Consider the following 20619-nt stretch of genomic DNA (forward strand, 5'->3'; position numbering starts at 1 on the left):
GCGGGTGGGAAGGGGCGGGGCTCTCTGTGTAGGCGGGGCTCTGCGCAATGCGGCTCTCCCTCCGAACCACTGCGGGAGGGTATGGTCTGATGGTGCTAGCTTGTGGCCCAGTCCCAGCCCACACAGGTGGCTCGCCCCTCCCCTGGGCAGGTACGCACTGCTGGGGCGCCGGCTCGTGTGGGCTGCTCTGCGCCCTCCTCCCGGGCTTATATGTGGCCTCACTTGGAAACCCGGGCATGGAGCACGCAGCTCGACCTCAACTATGGGCTGGGACGAGTTGCGCCTGCTGGACGCTCTCACTTACCTAGAGGGTTTCATGGCCTTTGTGATCTTTGCGACTCTCAGTTGGATAGGCTCTCCCTACGGCCGCTACTCGTCGCAGTTTCCCGGCCTCCAAGTGCCGGCGCGACCCGCCTGGTTCCTGCAGGAGCTGCCCTCGATGGCTTGGCCGCTCTATGAGTGCGCCCGCCCTGCAGCCGCGCGCCTGGGCATCCTCCCTAACCGGGTCCTGCTGGCCATGTTTCTGATCCACTACGTGCAAAGGTAAAATGGTCTTCCCTCCTGAGCTCGCTCCTCCCCACGCGAGGTGTCTCCCGAGAACCTGAGGCTCAGAGATTTCATTCCGAAATACATAGGATTGTCTCGAAGGGGAGATAGAAAGGAACGCATGAAGTGGAAGTGCGAGCCTGGTCAGGGTTAGTGGTACAATGGTCCCGATTTCTTCTCTGGCTGTCTGCGGACTGTCAGCGACGTCACCCTAGCAGGGTGATGTTACTGTGTTTCTCTGTTTCCCCTTGGGGAATCTTTATTCCTGGTACAGCCTCTCTCATAGCTGGATGACCCAGCTCCAGCTTGCGAACAGCTTAGTAGTCTCTTGGAACCACTCTGGACCCAAATGCGGACTTGGGCAGTTTCAGAGATGTGTTGCCTTCTTTGTTTGAGAGGGGCTGGCTTTCCAGGCACAAACTCAGTTGGCTTATGAATCTTTCCTGGGAGAAGTTATATGGACCGTGTTTTAGTGACTGCCTCAAGTCTTAAGGTTTTCTAATAAATTGGACTGAACTGTCTCTAATGCTCGCCCCTAACTGACTCAACATTTGTAAGTCAACATTTAAATGTTTTCATCTAGATTCTGAAAACTGCACAATGAAGGGAATGCCTCTGTATCTACAGGAGTTGAGTTCTGTGATGTTTGCAAGTCTCTCGTCCTCTGATTTTTGGGGACTCACCCTGAAGTACCCATTTCCTGGAGAGGCTGAGAATTCAGTGTTGTGTTGGTAGCCTGTTCTTTCCTCTATTCCAGTAAGGAGATAGAATGGCTTCCTCACTACTACGAGTCCCTGGTATCCAGCATGGTTGGTATAGGAGTTGGTTTCTATACCAGCCCCTCTCACCATCTTGGACATAGTGTGCTTCTAGTCACCTTTAGTGCCGGCGTTTTATATGGGGGCACAATCAACATATAACAAAGACTGAATTCTGTGTGCCTCGAACTGTTGATAGAGTATTCCAGAAGCTGAGGAGATGACTCTGTGGGTAGCTGTGCGAGCCCAGGGACCAGAGTGTGCATCCCACACAAACTACTGCAATACCAGTGCCCCTGTGGGGAGATGGACGGAAGAGATAAGAGACAGGGGCTGGCTAGACTGGTATACACAGCAGTGAACCACGCAGAAGGCAAAGACAAGCAGCTGAGATTGCTACCAAAGTTGTTATCAAAACACTTAATCTATTTTTAGGAATGGGTGGGGAGTTCCTGCAGTTTAAATACCTACTGAACTCTTGTCCTTGGAAGTGCCTTCATAAAAACACCAAAATTTGTGTCTGTGTGTATCACCGATGGATAAAAGTCGGTTCTGGGAGGCAAACTGTTAGAGGTATGTTCATCTAAATAACAAATCCTGGAGATTCCCTTTGGACGGAGAATGTAGCTCAGTGGCAGGACCTTTGTTTAAGATCTGCAAAGAGGCTCTGAGTTAGGGGAAAGAGGACTAGCCCGGAGAAGAAGGGAAAGAGGCTTACAGACCATTGGAATGAGAATGTATGTGCTGTACTACATTGTACAACCAAAAAGATTTTCAGAAGCAGTCTCGGGATTACATACAGGGTTTTGAAACTAATACTTGGCTTAAAGAGTTATAACTGGGGAGGGGGGTCAACAGTCTAAGGTTAAACAGACATCCTTGCAGAAGTTATTTTTGGTGTGAGGTTGTGGTGACCATTGCCCAAGGTTGTAGTGCTGGCAGAGTCTTTTGTGATAGATAAGTCTTATCAAGAACACATTCATGAAAGCCCCTCCCCAATTACTTCTTGTCTTCCTTATCTGTGGTCATTAGTACTTGACAAGGAGGATGCTATTTGCACAGCTGTCACCTTTTCCCCCTTGATGAAATACTGTCCCAGAAGGACTGGGGTTTGATGTGATCTGGTCCTATGAACAAGTGATTGGTACCTAGAGATCAGTGTTCACAGTGCCCACATGTGTCCGGCACAGGTTGTTTTAATAACATTCATTCTTCACAGACCTGCCACCTGCTCAGCCCCTTTGCAACCTGCTTCATCTTTAGTTTTACTCTATTTCTTTCTTCCCATCCTGGGCCAATCCAGCATAAATAAATAAACAAACTAACTAACAAATAAGTCATTCTACCACACAGAATTCTCTCATACAAAAATCTCCCATTGTTCTGTTTAACTTTTCTTACCCGAAATATACGTCTTCTTCAGGACTGTCTTTTCTATTTGCTGGTTCCTTTCTACCTCGCTATATTTCCCTCTTTACCTTTATATGTTGTAAATAATCTAACTTTTAAACTTTCCAATGGAGACAAAATTAGTCTGCTTCTCACTAAAAGAACATGTCTTATGCCATTCATCCAGTTTGCCTAATCTCCCCCACCCCAAAAAATCACTTTGATTTTTCTTATGCCCTGTACAAGTGATGAGACAAAGCTTATGAAAACAAGTCGTCAACATTGAAATTTTCTCGTAGATCAATGTCGGCTATAAGTACATATATGATCACAGTGAATTGTTTAAAGTGGTCGTGCATATTGCATATGGTGAATCGTCCTTTGCATAGCATTGAACAAGCCCAGAGGACCCAAATTTACGTTTAGCTATTGATGTTTCAGAACTTTCACTTAACTTGGGCATTACTCAAATGCTCGGTGTCTCGCCTTTTAGAATTGGGTTTGATCCCCAGAGAGGGAAACAAAGGGAAGGGATGAAGATGAGAATGGAAATGGGGGAGAGAAGAAGTCAGCCTCCCTCGGACTTGGTCACATTATTATGTAATTTGACATAACTTTAAATTTCAACTTACACAGGTTTGGTGTGCTGGCACACTCCTTTAACCCCAGCACTCTAAGTTCCAAGCCAAAGATGCTAAAAAAAAATTTTTTTTCAACTTACCTGACAAGTTCATTTATAAACATCCCGTTTACAATTACCTAACTTCATTAAGTGTTATACCTAGATCACTTATGAAAAAAAAAAGAGGTATCAGACAAGCAGTCATCATTTGAAGTTACTTTTCTCTCCAAAACTTTAGGAAGTATGGTCATGCACACCTGTAACACTAACTCTGTAGGCAGATTTTTCTTTTGGCTGCCACCTCACAAATGATGACACAGAGACTTCTTATTAATTATGAATGCTTGGCCTATAGCTTAGGCTTGTTTCTAACTAGCTCTTATACCTTAAATTAATTCATTTATATTAATCTACATTCTACCATGTGGTGTTACTTCTCTTCCATCTTTTTTTCTTTTCTTTCTTTTTAGTTTAAATAACATTTTTCTTCATTTATTTTACATACCGACCACAGTGTCCCTGTCCTCCTCTCCTCCAAGTCCCCTTCTCCTTCTACTCTTCCCCGCCATCTCTTCTACTCCCCCCCCCATCTCCATTCAGAAAGGGGCAGGCCTCCCATAGGCTTGAGCAAAGCATGGCACATCAAGTCGGTCCTCTCTTCCATCTTGCACCTCCTGTTTCCTCTCTGTGTCTCCTGGCATCACCTCCCTTCTTCTTCCCAGAGTCCTCTCTGTCCCTGGAAGTCTAGCTAACCTCTTCCTAGCTATTGGCCGTTCAGCTTTTAATTACACCAATCACAGCAATACATTTTCACACAGTGTACAAATATCCCACAACACAGTTCTCAGGCCAAAGAAAGAGAATCTCAGATTCAGTGTCAGCCTGGACTACATAGTTGGACCCTGTCTCAAGAAAACAGAGAACATGAAATGCTCTACTGCATGGTCCTTTTAAAACAAAACATTATATGCAAAATGGAACGTATTAATGCAAAGTCCCTGGTCTGGGAGCAAGGGAGGCACCAAAGAGGACTGTCCTTTTAAGTAGGAAATTTCTTTGAAACTTTATCAATCCTGTGAATACACAGACAAGCAGACAGTAAAGTGTTGGATGCTCTGAAGGAGTTCAGTCTCATGTGGCAGAGTAGGAGTCCCTTCTTGCAGGTCTCAGAGAAAGGGGAGACTCACAACACCAGCCTGCAGCCAGGCTGTCCCTGATTCCCAGGTGGCAAAGAGAGGGCAAAGAGCAGGAAAACTGGGACTCTGAGAATGTGGGTGAGGTGAGGAGGGATGCACATCTGGAGGAAGGGTCGCTGTCTCTGCAGGTGGAGATGCACGCATCTTAGCTCCCTGACGGATGCCTTAGAGTCTGACAGCCTACAGTCTAAGAGCTTCCTTGGAGAAGTGAAAGGGGCTCCTGTCATTTGCCTGGAGTTCAGACACACTGGGAGGCCCTAGGTGACTTGTCTGCCTCTCTGTAGAAATCGAGGAGGACAGACAGAGGGCAGCATTTAGGCTTAACTGAGCAGTCTGGTCTGGGACTCTAACAATGGTTTGTTTTTAAGCTTTTATGAATAAACGCTTCCGAAATGTTTCGGAGGGGCAGGGGGAGGGGAAGCGGAGGAGAAGAGAAAAAGAGAGACCGGAGAGTACACTCTGCCTTGCACTCTCAACGGCACGTTTTCTTTTCGGAGACACTCGTGCTTGTGATCTTAAACCCCTAACAGACATGCCTGTAGCTCTCCCTGGCCCACCAACCAGGGGAAAGCTGACAATCCTGAGGACATTTCTTTCATTTTTGCCAATGAATTTCAAAACAATTCACTCGTCAGATTCGCTTAAAACATGGACCAAAGAGATTTGGGTTTGGTTTTTTTTTTTGTTTTGTTTTACAGAATTCTTTTTTTTTTTTTTAAATTATTTATTATGTACACAGAAGAGGGAGCCAGATCTCATTACAGATGGTTGTGAGCCACCATGTGGGTGCTGGGAATTGAACTCAGGACCTCTGGAAGAGCAGTCGGTGCTCTTAACCTCTGAGCCATCTCTCCAGCCCCTTTTTTTGTTTTTTTAATGTTACGCATTTTGGAGTTTTGCCTGCATGTGTGTCTGTGTACCACATGGGTGCAGTGCCCAAGGAGGGCAGAAGAAGGTGTCAGCCCCCCTGAAATGAGGGAGAGATGATTGTGAACTTCTCTGAAGCCATCTCTCCAGCCCCTTCATTACTGTTGTTAACACTGTTGGTTTAGTTGAGCTATATTTTATAGGGCAGCTTTTGTCCAGCTGCCCAAAGGACTTTGCCTTGCAGCACAATTCACAACAGGTGTGCCCGGGTAACCCCCCAAATCAGGGAGACATGTTGTCATTCAAACCACCACAACCTCGTTGTGAAAATGTCTTGTAGAAATTGGTTTGGTTTTTTTGGTTGTTCATTTGCTTGTTTGTTGGTTTGTAAAGCAGAGTGGCCATTGCGCAAGTCAGGCTTGTAGGAAAGCCTTTTCCAAGTACTTGTTTTCAGGCATACATCGTACAACAGATCCCATCTCCCTTCATTACCTTCCTAATTTATCTATCTGTGTCTTCACTGTTGTTTGTACTTGGCAGTGGGAGTATTTGTTTTTCAGAGACAGGGTCTGACTGCTTGGCTCTGGCTAGCCTGGAACTTGATATGTATAATAGGATCAACAGACTGGCCTGGAACTCAAAGAAATCCTCCTGCCTCTGCCTCCAGAGTGCTGGAATTAAAGGCATATGCCTCCACACTTGGCTTTATCTTCTTTTTCTTTTTTTTTTAATGGAGTTTGATGAACTGAGCAGATTTTGAGTCTACCTGTTATCACAGGGCTATCCCAACACCATCATTTCTTGGGGTAAGTTCCTACACTGTGTAGCATGAATCTTAAAAGTTCTTATTAATAAAATCAAACCTGAGCCAGGTATTGGGGTGAACACTGGAAGGTCGGAGAGACAGAACAAGCCACAGCTAACCTCACCTGGCCAACTTCTCAGCTGATCTTATTTCCTCAGGTTGGAAGCCTCTGTGTCCTCATCCCAAATGAATCTCAGCTGAACTGCTGCTCAAAAGCCTGAAAGCTTAACCAGCCAAATGCTTCTAGTTTCTGGTTCTCACACCTTATATACCTTTCTGCTTTCTACCACCACTCCCTGGGATTAAAGGCTCGATTTCTGGGATTAAAGGTGTGAGTCACCATGATTGGCTGTATCCTTGAATACATGGATTTCTGTCTCTGGAATGCTAGGATTAAAGGTATGAGTGTCACCATTTTCTAGCCTTTGTATCTAGTGGCTGTCCTGTCTCTGACCCCAGATAAGTTTATTAGGGTGCACAATATTTTGGGGAGCACAATACCACTGTGCAGGGTTTCCCACTGATAACATGAGCTGTTTCTTCCTGATGCTTAACCTTGTCGGATTGGCATTCGTGATAAAGAGGCTGCTGTCTGAACCGCTCACATAGTACTGACACATCCAAGGGTGTCATCAATGATGACAGGCACTGCTTTACTTCCACATACACGTGGGCCTACCTGTGTAGGTCCTGCCAGGCTGGATGCCAGTGAAGAACTTCTGAGAACGACAGGTTAGAAGCAAAGGCCGTGCTTCCTAAAATTTTATTGAGCAGTCTGCGTCGAAGCCTTTGGATTTGAAACGCCATGATTAAGTGTAGGCAAGTGAGAGAATGGAGATAGCCATGCAAACGCAATGTCCCTTCTAGAGCAGCAGAGGCCGAGGGGACCCTTCTGTAGGGAGGAGGGCCCTGAGCACAGCAACCAGTGCTGACCTTGGCTTGCTGACTGGGGGGACTGGTGGGACAGAGTTTTGATCATCAGTTCCTTCTTCATTCACTCATTTGCTTTCGTTAGCTTTTAACATTGGCATTCAAAGTCATGAGCAGTCGCGTGAGTACTCTGTGATGGTCATCCTTCTCCACTTCCCTCCCGGTCCCTCCATTCTCACCTGCTGACCCCTGTCCTCTCCCTAACTTCTCTCCTTCTACTTTCAGGTCTCATCTCTTCTGTTGCCATCTCTCTATCTCTTATTTCCCCTCCTCGAGGTCCCCATTCTAGTTTTGTGGCCTATGGTACAGGTAGTACAAACGTGGTTGTGTGTGTGTGTGTGTGTGTGTGTGTGTGTGTGTGTGTGTGTGTAAAAGTTAAAATCTAGGGTCCAGCCAGGTGGTGGTGGTGCACGCCTTTAGTCCCAGCACTGGGGAGGCAGAGGCAGGCAAATCTGAGTTCGAGGCCAGCCTGGTCTACAGAGCAAGTTCCAGGACAACCAAGGCTACACAGAGAAGTCTTGTCTTGAACACCACCGCCCTCAAATCTAGGATACACCCGTGAGAAAGAATATACGGTGTTTGTCTCACTGAGTCTTGCTTATTTTTGCTTAACACAGGGATGTCCACTTCTGTTTGCTTTCCGGCAAGTGCCATGACTCAGTTTCTTTGTGGCTGAGTAGAAAACTGTTCCAAAAGCACTTGTTTTGCCAGATGTGGTATTTAAAACTGCTGGGAGATACTTCTGTGGGAGTAGGGAGGCAGTGGAGGGAGAGGGAGAGACACATGTCAGTAGACACATAGCCCGTGTAATTCGGTGACATTTAAGTTTTCCCAGTAGAAAAGATAAGCAGTTTCCATTCTCCCCAAGCATCTTACTTATTAAGTGGTCATTTGAGCTCGAGCGGCATGCCCTGGAAGAAAACCAGGGTGGAAACAGCATCTCGTACAGCCAGTCTGGCAAGCCCTCCCCAGCCCTTGCTGGTATAGGGTGTTGTGGGGTGGTACAAGCCAATTGAGAGAGCAGCATAGAACAAAATGGCATGGGCCCAGAAGTGGTGCTAAGGGAGACTGGCCTGGCTCCCGTGTGACTGTACCAGAGGGAAGCCAGACCCTGGCCTTGGGAATATGAACCTTCTCTGGTGCTGAGGACAGAAACGGGGGGGGGGGGGGTAACAGGGGGCAGGGAGGGGCACAGTGGTGGCTGGGAGGGTCGTCAAGGGTAATGACAACAGCCTATATTCTTTGGGGAGTCTCTTGGATTCCCTCGACTAACATCATGAAGGGAGGTTTCCCACGCTTGGCCCTGGGGGTGGTTTTGTTAGCTCTTGAGGCGAGCAGAAAACAACTGATAACAGCCCACCCTATGCCATTCTGTTTGGTTCATGCTTTGGTATATGCACATTCCGTAATATTGTAACTTTGCAGATTAATTTCGTCCCATTGAATATTAGATGGCAACTCCCAAGTACCCAAAGAGATTTTTAAAACATGAAGATTTCGGCTCACAAAACATTGGAAATTATGTCTGTTGCAAATTTACATGATAATGGAGATCTCACATTGAATCTGGGCACCATGGGGAAAAGAAACCTATAAAGCATGTGACATGGCTTTAGCTCCCAACAGCCTTGACGTTAAACTGTGGTATGGTTTACACATGGATGCTGTTGGAAGTTTCCAATGAATCGAGAAGATAGTTTATGGAGTCTGCAGAGAAGCTCCTTCCAGAAGCCCTGCAGAGCTGACCAGGAGATTGAGGGTCCTCATTCAGGACGAGGCTGTCTAGGCTCTGAGTTCAGAATAGTTCACTGCAGACTGCTGTGCGTAGCCGTAAGTGCAGCCCGTTCCTTAAGCTCAGAGCGGAAGGGGATGGTCAAGTCCATAGTGTATTGGATCTGCCCGCCGGTGATCTAAATTTATCTAAATTGTTCTATAATAAAAACTCAGGAGTCAGATGTTGAGGTGAGAACCTGATAGATCAAGAAAGCATGGAGAAGCTGGGCAGTGGTGGCGTATGCCTTTAATCCCAGCACTTTGGAGGCAGAGGCAGGCGGGTCTCTGTGAGTTCAAGGCCAGCCTGGTCTACAGAGTGAGATCCAGGGCAGGCTCCGAAAGCTACACAGAGAAACCCTGTCTCGAAAAATCAAACGAAAAACAAAGAAAGTGCCATTACACTGTAGAAATGGCAAAGTGGAGGAATGGCCAGCTGACCAGTGAATCTTTCTAAGCCTCTCACTACTCTTTCCTGTGCCTTTCTGTCATATTGTATCCTGGGTCATCCAAATTCTCTATGGCTAATTTTGATCAGTTAGCCGTGGACTCTGCCCCCGATTCAAGATAACATTAACAATCTCCGAGTTACTCTAATATCTATCCTATCTTTTTTTTATTTTTTTTTTTAAGATTTATTTTATTTATTATGTATACAGTGTTCTGCCTGCATGTATCCCTTCAGGCCAGAAGAGGGAGCCAGATCTCATTACAGATGGTTGTGAGCCACCATGTGGTTGCTGGGAATTGAACTCAGGACCTCTGGAAGAATAGTCAGTGCTCTTAACCTCTGAGCCATCTCTCCAGCCCTCTATCCTATCTTAATGAGTCCAAAAGTTTTCTACCTAAACAACTTTCTATCATAACTTGTATTACCATCCTAAAAATATCTTCTTAGACCTTAAAATGTTTTCTTAGAAAAACAACTTAAGCTTTTATGTCTTTCAACATTATAAACTTCACATTTCTTTTGTAAGTTTCTTTTCTGAATTTGATAACAAGGAAAATTGTAACTATAACTGTCTAGTCTTCAATCCCATCAAAGACTTGAGAAGGATTAAATATTATCTGAGTAAACAGGAAGTGCAGAGCAAGCAACTTCCAAAACTATAGTGTTGTTGGATAATCTTTTTGTGCACTGTAAAGATGTGTCTCTGCCTAAGGCACCTTTGGATTGGTTTAATAAAGAGCTGAATGGCCAGTAGCTAGGCAGGAGAGAATAGATGAGACTTCCAGGAAGAGAGAGGAACTTGGGGTTAGAATCTAGGCATGCAGGAGACTCCAGAGAGACACTGAGGAAGTTGAATGGATGTACAGAATGGAGGAGAGGTAAAGAGCCATTTGGCAGAACGGAGATTAATAGAAACAGGTTAAGGGTTTTTGTTTGTTTGTTTGTTTTGTGCTGTGGGATGTTCTGTATGGCAAATGTGTTGCTGATTAGTCAATAAATAAAATACTGATTGGCCATTGGCTAGGCAGGAAGTGTAGGCGGGACAAGGAGGAGAATAAAGCTGGGAAGTGGAAGGCTGAGTCAGAGAGACACTGCCAGCCGCCATCAGGACAAGGAAGATGTAAAGTACCGGTAAGCCACAAGCCACGTGGCAAGGTATAGATTAATAGAAATGGATTAATTTAAGCTGTAAGAACAGTTAGCAAGAAGCCTGCCACGGCCATACAGTTTGTAACCAATATAAGTCTCTGTGTTTACTTGGTTGGGTTTGAGCGGCTGTGGGGCTGGCAGGTGAGAGAGATTTATCCTGACTGTGGGCCAGGCAGGAAAACTCTAGCAACAGTTTTGTTTTGTTGTTGTTGTTTTTGTTTTTCAAGACATTGTTTCTCTGTGTAGTTTTGGCACCTTTCCTGGAACTCACTCTGTAGCCCAGGCTGGCTTGGAACTCACAGAGATCTGCCTGCCTCTGCCTCCTGAGTGCTGGGATTAAAGGCGTGTACCACTATCACCTGGCAGAAACAGGTTAAGTTTTAAGAGCTGGTTGGGAACAAGCCTGAGCTAAAGACCAAGCTTTCATAAATAATAAAAAGTTTCCATGTCATTAATTGGGAATTGGTGATTCCAAACAAAAGTCCCACAAGAAAGTGCAATTACGCTATAGAAATGGCAAAGACAGCTGGCCGCCTGGACAGTCACCAGAGGCTCCTCTGCAACATTGGGGCATCCATCTTCGGCCTACATGCCCAGAATATCTGAAGACTTTTCTGTGAAGTGGGAATTTTGAATGACTGTCCTACATTGTCTTGGCAAAGTTTGGCAGTCACCTTCTTTTGTGTCCTGCTCATCCAGTCTGGACAGCATACTGTCCGCAGTCCAGGCAAGGGCATTTTCCTGTCCAGTGCCTAACTTTGCCACAAATGTAAGCCAATGAAGGTTCTTTGATGCCCATCATCTTCTCTGAAGTAAATTGGTGCTACCAGGAGCAGATGTGTCTCACTATCATGAAAAGTCTTAGGTTATTAAAACATCTTAAATGCCACATTCTGTGATTTCTGAAGTGTTTGAAGCCCACCTGTCTATCTAAAATATATCTCTGACCTCAAAAACATATCTAACATGGCTACAAGTTTGCTTGTTATAGATAACTTACTACTAACCTGCATTTCTTAATTATCCTAAATAATTTGTAATAGTAGCTTTCAAGGACTAGAACCTCATATTACATTTTTAAATGAGCTGCATAGGTACAATATCTTAAACAAGAGTAGAAACATATATAAATATATATACATATATTATGTTAAAACAAAAATAAACTTAAATTTATATCAGTATATAAAAATCCATACCAATGTAAAATATTTCAGTTGCTTTTTAGTTTAAAAGTAGACTTAATAATCTACCCTTTTATCCTGTCATTTCTATATCCCTCCCTTTTTTATGTTTTCAGAAAGAGATCCCTGAATCCAACCCCCTCTGTTCAGTTTCCTCCCTGACCATGGCCAATAACAACTTGCAGCCAACCCCCTTAAACAATGATAAACATCCATAATCCACCAAAGGACCAAAAAACCACCCACCTCACCTCTTGGGAATGTGGGCATCATGTTCTTAAAATTACTTCCTGTTTCCTGGGGGTGACAGCATCTTTAGGGGACCCTGAGAAAATTGAGATAGAGATCAAATCCTGGGAGAGCTAGCTGTTGTCCAGTCTCGGTGTGATGGGAAAGTGCAGGGCTTTTCTGAAATCCTGACTGGAGTAGTCTGTGAGACTGGACCATCTTAGCTAACTGCTTTGAAGTTGTCCTGAGCAGTTTGTAGTTCAAAGCTGATCTTAGTGTGGTATTTTTCAGCTTAGTGGCATTACCACAATCCTGGTGGCATTGTCATGGTAGGGCCCTGTCCTCTTCATTGAGACCTCAAAGCTCACTTCCAGGAATGGTCACACAGTTTACTACAGAAAACTTAAACATCTTAAATGTCATATGCAGCAGCTCTCCAAGAGGTTAAAGGATCATCATCTGTTAAATACATCAAGGGTGCACAAACTTAGCCCCTAATTCCTGCTTCAGACTCAAACCCGAAATCACATACAGGAAGGTAGATAAAGCTTATTTCTAGAATTAGTTAATACTCTATATGACCATTGGTATCATGACAGAAAGTTTAAATATATATATATATATAACAATTTTATAAGTATTGAGATAATAATTATACCTTAAGAAAAACTTTAAAGAGTAAAAATTAAACCAAAGGATCATGAGATTAGTGGCAATCGAATAGTCCCTTAATCTTGTTTTTTCTTCTGTCCCATACCAGGTTGCTCTTCTGACATGAGACAGAGATTTTGGATTTTCCTTTAACAAGCCTGCTTGGGCTGAGAGAAGAAGAGAATCATGCTCCAACTCCAAAGTAGCCTTAATTTTTAATTGAACTGGGACTACAAAAAGGCTATTTGCATTATATGTCTGTAGAGAATAGAGAAAAAAAACATTTAGGAAGATATATGAAATTTTATCCTGTTGGAGATGTGCTATACCATTCAGCCAATTTACTTTTTTTCTTTGGACATTTTCTCTGGATGATTCATCCTTTTTCTTCAGATGTCTCATTTGTCCAGTGGTCTTCAGATTCCTTAGTTGGATGCCTTTATTCTTCTGGAAAGACAAAAACAAAACCTTGCCCCAAGCCTAACTTTGGGGACTTCCCTTTTTTGGCAGGTTATGTCTGATCAAATGAAAGGCATTTGTTAGTCTTACTAGTTTAGACTGAATGGCCACACTATTTGATGAACTATCACCTCTCCTAATCAAGAGTTCGCTCTTGTTCGAATCTAATATTTATCAATCTTGATGGTATCCATAGCTTTTCTTCTCCTGTGGAAACAAATGCAAAACCTTTCCCTCAGTGTAACACATATCCTGGTTTCCATTCTGAGGTCAACACATCTTTGAAATATACAGGCTGATTTAATTTAGCAGTTTTTCCCACCCTCCCTTGTCTCTCCACAGCTGTTATTCTTTTCTAGTTAGCATTTAAAAATTTTAAATTAATAAAAGCACTGTGTTATCTATCTTTAGGGGTCTTTATTGCCCTTTTCTGGGTGGGTTTTTTTTTTTTGGTTTGGTTGTTTTTGTTTTTGTTTTTGTTTTTGAGACAGGGTTTCTCTGTGAAACAGTCCTGGCTGTCCTGGAACTCACTCTGCAGACCAGGCTGGCCTCAAACTCACAGAGATCCTCCTACCTCTGCCTCCTGAGTGCTGGGATTAAAGGAATGTGCCAATGCCACCACCCAGCCCTTTTCTGTTTATTAAGCATATTTTTTTTAAAGTACAAATAGATCTTTCTGTAACTGCTTGTGCTGTAGGATTGTGTGGTTATACCTGTAATATGCTTTAAGTTGCAATATGGAAAAAACTTTCATTTTACTAGAGACATATGCTGGAGCACTATCAGTCTTAATTTGTATGGATACTCTGATAATGGCCATGACTTCTAATAGATGTGCAATTACAGAATCAGCCTTTTCAGAACTCAAAGCAGTTGCCCATTGAAATCCTGAATGTATATCTATAGTATGGTGCACATAATTTTCCAAATGAAACACATCCATTTCTTCCTGCAGGTAATGGAGTTTATACTACAAAGAACAAGTAGGACATTTACTTATAATTTTCTCGGCTTGTTGCCAAGTGATAGAAAAGTCTTTCTTCAAACCTTTGCTATTAACATCATGTTTCTTATGAAATTCTGAGGTTTCATGATTACCTTATGCCAAAGGACCTGGTAGACCTGTATTGGATCTGGTATGTGTTATACACAAAGGATAATTTCTATTTCTGATTACTTCTTGTAGTTGAATAAATAACAAAGTTAATTCTGAGTCATCTGGAATAAGTTCAGCAGTTTCAATATGTAAAACAACTCTTGCTGCATATTGAGAGTCAGTAACTATATTAAGAGGTTCTGGAAAACCTAATAATGCCATGAGAATCATATGTAATTCTGACTTTTGAACAGAATTCTAATAAGGCCTTTGATCTACTTTACTTATTTTTCTTGACTTTTAACCTGCCTTTCCTGATTTGTTTGCATCATTATAGAATGTAGGGGCTCCAAAAGTTGGTTTTCCTCATACCATGTGAGGAAGGATCCAATTAGTTGTTTTTATAAACTGAAGTCTCTTGCTTTTGGTATATTTGTTGCTAATCTCTCCCCCCAAATTACTGTAAGCTCTTTGCCAATGTTCATTTTTTGCCCATAATGAGGCAATTTCAGCATGTAAAAAAGTACCACAATTTCTTCTGGGTCTCTTCCTGCTAATTGACGAAGACTCAATTTTCCTTTGAGGATCAATTCAGAAACTTTTTCTATATAGGTCTTTAATTCTTTATACTCTGTGTGGCAAAAATATCCATTCTAAGATCTTATCTTCTCCCTGCATAAGAATTCCTGTGGGAGAATGTGTAGAAGGTTGCATGACCAGGATATAATCAAGCTGTGAATCCAAGCAATCCACATGTACATCCTATAATTTCTTTTCTACCATAGCCAATTCTCTCTCAGCCTCAGCTGATAATTTTCTTGGACTATTTAAGGCCTTATCACCATATAGGATTTGAAATAAATTACTTAGTTCTTGGGTTGTTAATCCAATTGTGGGCTGTAACCTGTTACCAGCTCCCAGCAATTTTTGAAAATCACCAAGAATCCATAACTTATCTCTCCTGATTTGTACTTTTTGTGGTTGAATTTTCTGTAAACCTATATTATGTACTAGGTAATTAGTAGAATCTCCTCTTTGTATTTTTTCAGGAGCAATTTGTAATTACCAACAAGGCAAAATTCTGTTTACTTCATCAAACATTTTTTCCCTAAGGTATCTGCATCTGAATCAGGTAGTAAGATATCATCCATATAATGGTAAATTATAGACTGAGGAAATTATTTCTGAATTATTTCTAATGACTATTGTACAAAACTGTAGATGTAACAGTCTTATTAAATAAGAAACACAGAGCCAATGCAAAGATGAAAGCCCAAGAGGTCAGAGTTAAGAACTCAGTCGGTAGAGCATGAGACTCTTAATCTCAGGGTTGGGTGCCAAATGTAGAAGTAACCGTCTTATTAAATAAGAAACACAGAGACCATGCAGAGATGAAAGCCCAAGAGGTCAGAGCTAACAGCCTTACCCTTCACTGTTGCAGCTATCCTCTTCAGCCAAGAGAGACCTACTTCCTGTGTGTTTGTCTTTATATAGACTTTCTGTTCTGCCTTCTCATTGGTTGTAAACCCAACCACATGACCTCCTCATCACTGCCCGTCTGTACAGACCTCCAGGTCTTCTATGGTTGGTATTGAGATTAAAGGTGTGTGTCTCCATGCTGGCTGTATCCTTGAACACACAGAGATCTGCCTAGCTCTGCCTCCCAAGAGCTGGGATTAAAGGTGTGCGCCACCAACGCCCAGCTCTGCTATGGCTTGCTATTAGCTCTGACCCCCAGGCAACTTTATTTATTAACATACAAATAAAATCACATTTCAGCACAAATAAAATATCACCATACAAAACATTGACACAAGTGGGCTGTTTAATATTCCCTATGGAAGAATTTTCCACTGATACCTTTTAATAGACTGGGGAATATAAGTAGGCACTGTGAAGGCAAACTTTTCTCTATCCGATTCTTGTAAAGGTATAGTAAAAAAAAAAAAAGCAGTCTTTTAAATAAATAACTATAATAGACCATTCTTTAGGTAATAAAGGAGACAAGGGAATTCCAGGCTGTAAAGATCACCTTACTAATAGATCTCAGATCTACTACCATTCTCCAGTTTCCAGATTTCTTTTTAATGACAAATATAGGAGAATTCCAAGGACTGGTTGATTCTTTAATATGTTGAGTGACTAGCTGCTCCTAAACCAGCTGTTCTAGTGCCTGTAATTTTTCTGATGTCAAAGGCCATCATTCCATCCAGACAGGTTTGTTAGTTAACCATTTTAAAGGTAGGGCTATTGGTACCTTTGAAAGATCAATAGCTGTTATGCCCTGCTTATGTACAACCTGAATGGTTGTTGACTGTTCTTGATAATACTTGAAAATTCTTTTAATATTTTTCTCAGAAGCATACGTTACTTTATGGTTTGTTTCTGAGACTGGAGGAACATTAATCTGCATTTAACAAGGCACAGAAAAGAGTAGGGATGGGCTAAGAAAGATTCACGGGTTTTTTTCTGATCTGTGAAGGTAGAGAGAGAGGGTTAGCCAGTCACTCCTCCACTGCTTTCTTGATTCAAGGTTAATTTTATTGCCATTCACAGGTGATGTCCTTCCTAGGCTGACAGACTAGTGATATCAGACTCAGCAAACAAGAAGAACAGGTCCATAGGATGGCATTTCATACTCAGAAAGTCCCAGCTCGCATTGGCCGCTGAATATAACACTGAACTTAAAGTGATGAAAGGTTGCTCTGTGACTCCAGCCTCCTGGGGAAGTCGCCATCCACAGAGGGGTACCCATCTCCAGCATGCCATTCACCCTTGGGAATCTGTAGCATTAGCCCAGAAGTCTTGGTCAGATTGTTTATTTTCACACCTATTTTGTGTAGTGTAAAGCTTCTTAATTTTCTTCCCTCTTTTTAAACCTTTCTTTTGGATCTAGGCTGGAACACAAGCTGGGTTTTGTTCAGATCGGCGGTGTCCACATCTCCTACAAGCTGAGGATAGTTGGTACTTTATTACTGTTGGTTCATTGTCCAGATCCAACCAACTTATGTACTGAAAGTATTCGTAGAAAAATTACATCCGTATTGAGTGAGTGTGGAGTTTTTATTATGTCAACATTCCCCGAAGAAAACAGCATAATACCTGTTTACATTTGGTTAGGTTGTGAGTAATCTAGAAAGTATACAGAAAATGAGTGTAGCTGGAGTTTTCCTGTGTCCCTCCCAGTCCGCAGCCGCTCAGACCCAAGTAAACACACAGAGGCTTATATTAATTAAAACTGCTAGGCCATTAGCTCAGGCCTACCACTGACTAGCTCTTATATTTAAACTCAGCCCATTTTTGTTCATCTATATGTCGCCACATATTCCGTGGCTTTACCTGTGTGCCATTACATGCTGCTCCCTGGACAGCAGGCTGGCATCTCCTCACTCTGTCTTCCTCTTCCCAGAATTCTTGTCTGCTTGTCCCACCTATACTTCCTGCCTAGCTACTGGCCACTCAGCATTTTATTAAACAAGTGTACAAAAGCATTATCCCACTGCATTTCCTCCTTTCTGTTTAATTGAAAAGGAAGGTTTTAACTTTAACACAGTAAAATTACGTATAACAAATGAGAATTACAGTTACAATATCTAGTCTGTTTGTATTTTGTAAATTTAAAGAAAATATTCTATCTATCCTATATTTGTGAGTCTAAAGTTTGATATATACCTTTTGTCTTATCATAACCAAAGAAAACCATAATTATAACTATCTAGTCTTCAACTACATCAAAGACCTCAGAAAACTATAATAAATGGGGCATGTATTTTATGCAAATGCTATGCAGTTGTGTATGAGTTGAAATCCAATGACTTAGTTGTTTTCAGGGCTCCTGAAACCAGTCTCCAAAGGACAGAGGGACAAATATAAACGCTGTGTGTGTGTGTGTGTGTGTGTGTGTGTGTGTGTGTGTGTGTGTCTGTCTGTCTGTCCATGACAAGTTCTCTGTCCTATGGCTTTAAATATTAACACACTGGGAGCTAGCTTATTTGGTAAAGCGGTAAAGCACTTGTTATGTAAACGTAAGACCCTGAGTTGATTCCTAGAATCCACTTAAGAAAAAACTGGGCACTAAGGAAATGTAGACTAGAGCATCCCTGGAGCCCTGATTAGGTGAGGCTGACTGATCAGCAAGACCCAGCATCTGCTGTTGCCACCTCCTCAGTGCTGGGAATGTAAGTGCTCACTTTTTTTTTTTTTTAAAGCTCAGTACTGGGGATTAAACTAAAATACTTGCATTTGTAAGACAAGTAATTCACCAACCAAAATAGCCCTCTAGCCACCAGTAAACTGTATTTCAACAGGCATATTTTCTTTTAAAATTTTTATTTTTTTCATTTATTTTTATTATTTTAAATTGTGTGTGTGTGTGTGTATGTGTGTGTGTGTGTGTGTGTGTGTGTGTGTGTGTGTGTGTGTGTCTGTGTCTGTGTCTGTGTAGGGGATGTGTGCACATGATTTCAGGGTCCCACAAGTGCCAGAAGTGTCAGATTGCTTTGGAGAGAGTTTTAGGAGAGGGGGAATTTGTCCATTTTTCTCTAAGTGAGTGTATCTGTTTCGTGCTCTGTATAATTAGAATCCTGAATATTGTGATTGACAAACATGAGTGAAGCACAGTTGGTTCTTTAGCTAAAAGCCCCTGATTTTAGAATAGAGTAAATCCACACAAATGTGCATCAAGAATGACATCTATACCAGAAAACAAACTGGAAAGATTCTGTGAAGCAGCAGTGTGGAAACAGCCCCCCAGGTCTCAAGTCTGCTCCTTGCTTTTGTTTCCTAAGGACTCTGGTGTTCCCGGTCCTGATCCGAGGAGGGAAAGCTACACCGCTGTTTTCCTTTGCTGGCGCAGTCCTGTTCTGCACCATGAACGGATACTTGCAGAGTAGATACTTGAGCCAGTTTGCGGTGTATGCCGAAGACTGGGTGGCCAGTCCCTGTTTCCTGACTGGTGAGTGCACCGAGATCGCCCCTTCTGTGAGGAAACTCCAACTAGAGAGGAAACCACAAGCCTGCAATGTGACCTCCCCAGGGAGTTCAGAGCAGGGAGAGGGAGGCTGTCTTTGCTTGCTTGGGCCAGGAGGGAAGGCCCGGCCAGGTGCTTTGATCCCACTGATAGTGAAGCACATGTTGTACTACAGAGAACTTGGAAACAGCCACAGGCTGCAGCCAGGTGAGGGCACTTGGTGATGCAGTGTTTGCTTCGACGTCTGTGGGGCCAAAAGCTGGCAATCGAGAATGGGAGAAGAAATTGCTTGTCTCTCTTTCTACCTTCCTCCTTCCCTCCTTTCCTCGCCCCCCCCATTTCTCCCCTCTGTTTCCTTTCATTCTTTCTCTCTCTATTTTTTTTTTTTGGTAAAGGATTAATTTCAAATGCTTATATTTTATCTTTTGAGAATTTCATATGTATTATATTTACAAACTTTCCACCCATCCCTCTTCCTTCTCCAATTCCTCCCATGCCCCTTCCCAACTTCCTCTCAAATTCATGATCTCCTTTTCTTTAATTATTGTGACCCACATGCATACACACACAGGAAACCTACTGAACCCATCTAGTGTTGCTCCTATGTGTGTATGTTTAGGGTTGCTGCTTGGGATTGGATAACCTATCATGGAGCTAATCCCTAGAGAAAACTGATGCTCTCTCCTCCCCCAGCCGTTGGTTGCCTGTAGATCTTCCCCTTAGGAAGTTTCCCCCAACCACATTGGCATGCCAACTGGTATTGTCATTCTGCAAGTTGTGTTTAGGCAGCCATACCATTGAGAGTTCATGGGTGCACTTGCCCTGTCACGTCTAGAAGACACTGTGTCCCAGCAGATGTCCTGGTCCCCTGGCTCTTAACAGTCTTTATGCCCCATATTCCTTGATGTCCCCCAAACCTTAAATGTGGTGCTGTGTTTTAGATGTGTCAGCTGAAGTTGGGCACTCTGTAGGCAGTGGTTCTCTGCATTTTGAGAGTTGTAGATTTCTGTCATGATCTCTGTCTGCTGCAAAAAGAAGCTTCTTTGATGAGGAGTGAGGGCTACATTTATCAGGCTGGCCTGGTGCACAGGCTGCATGTCATTGAGATCATTCTGATACCTCCTTTCAGCCTGTGAGTGCAGTCACTGCCTGAAGCAGCTCATTGGACGACAGACCACACTGCCTGGAGGCACCTTTGCAGCTGGTCTACAACCTGAGCTGCCTATTAATTGTTTACAAACCTTTGACTTCTCCACCGTTAAATGGAAGGACATGGAAGAAAAGATGGCATGCCCAGCAGGAAGTGAGCCAGACTAACGGGGTCTATGGGGGTCCTGCCCCTCGATAGTCCTCTCCCAGAGTCCAGGAAGAATCTACAACCAGCTGATAATTAATCTTTGAGGATAGGAAGTGAATCTATGTACATGAAACTCCTTAGTCCATACACTTTAGTATTCTGTGTCAGTTCTCTCTCTACAAGCTTCTGTTCTGCTTTCATGCCTAGCTCCTTTCTTGCCTGACTATCTGCTGTCACCTCTAAGTTCTAACT

The 20619-nt window shown here is 42.9% G+C and overlaps 1 protein-coding gene across 7 annotated transcripts in view; it reads left to right on the plus strand.

Moving 5' to 3' along the window:
* Srd5a1 (steroid 5 alpha-reductase 1) overlaps positions 1-20619 on the plus strand; it is a 55806-nt gene that overhangs the window by 402 nt on the left and 34785 nt on the right. For 4 of the 7 annotated variants that reach the window (XR_008219420.1, XR_008219421.1, XM_052742931.1 and 1 more), the window contains exon 2: positions 18889-19055. Coding sequence is in view for 5 of the 7 variants with exons in the window: in XM_052742931.1 (XP_052598891.1) it covers positions 18889-19055 (167 nt within the window). In the remaining 2 variants the exon portion in view is untranslated. Of the gene's footprint in view, positions 1-2; positions 544-18888; positions 19056-20619 lie in introns of those variants that run through there. The other 3 variants (XM_052742934.1, XM_052742935.1, XM_052742933.1) reach the window with 3 other exon arrangements.

The sequence above is a fragment of the Peromyscus californicus genome, unplaced genomic scaffold (assembly GCF_007827085.1).
Source record: "Peromyscus californicus insignis strain IS unplaced genomic scaffold, ASM782708v3 Scaffold_18__1_contigs__length_77618521, whole genome shotgun sequence".
NCBI classification, from domain to species: domain Eukaryota; kingdom Metazoa; phylum Chordata; class Mammalia; order Rodentia; family Cricetidae; genus Peromyscus; species Peromyscus californicus.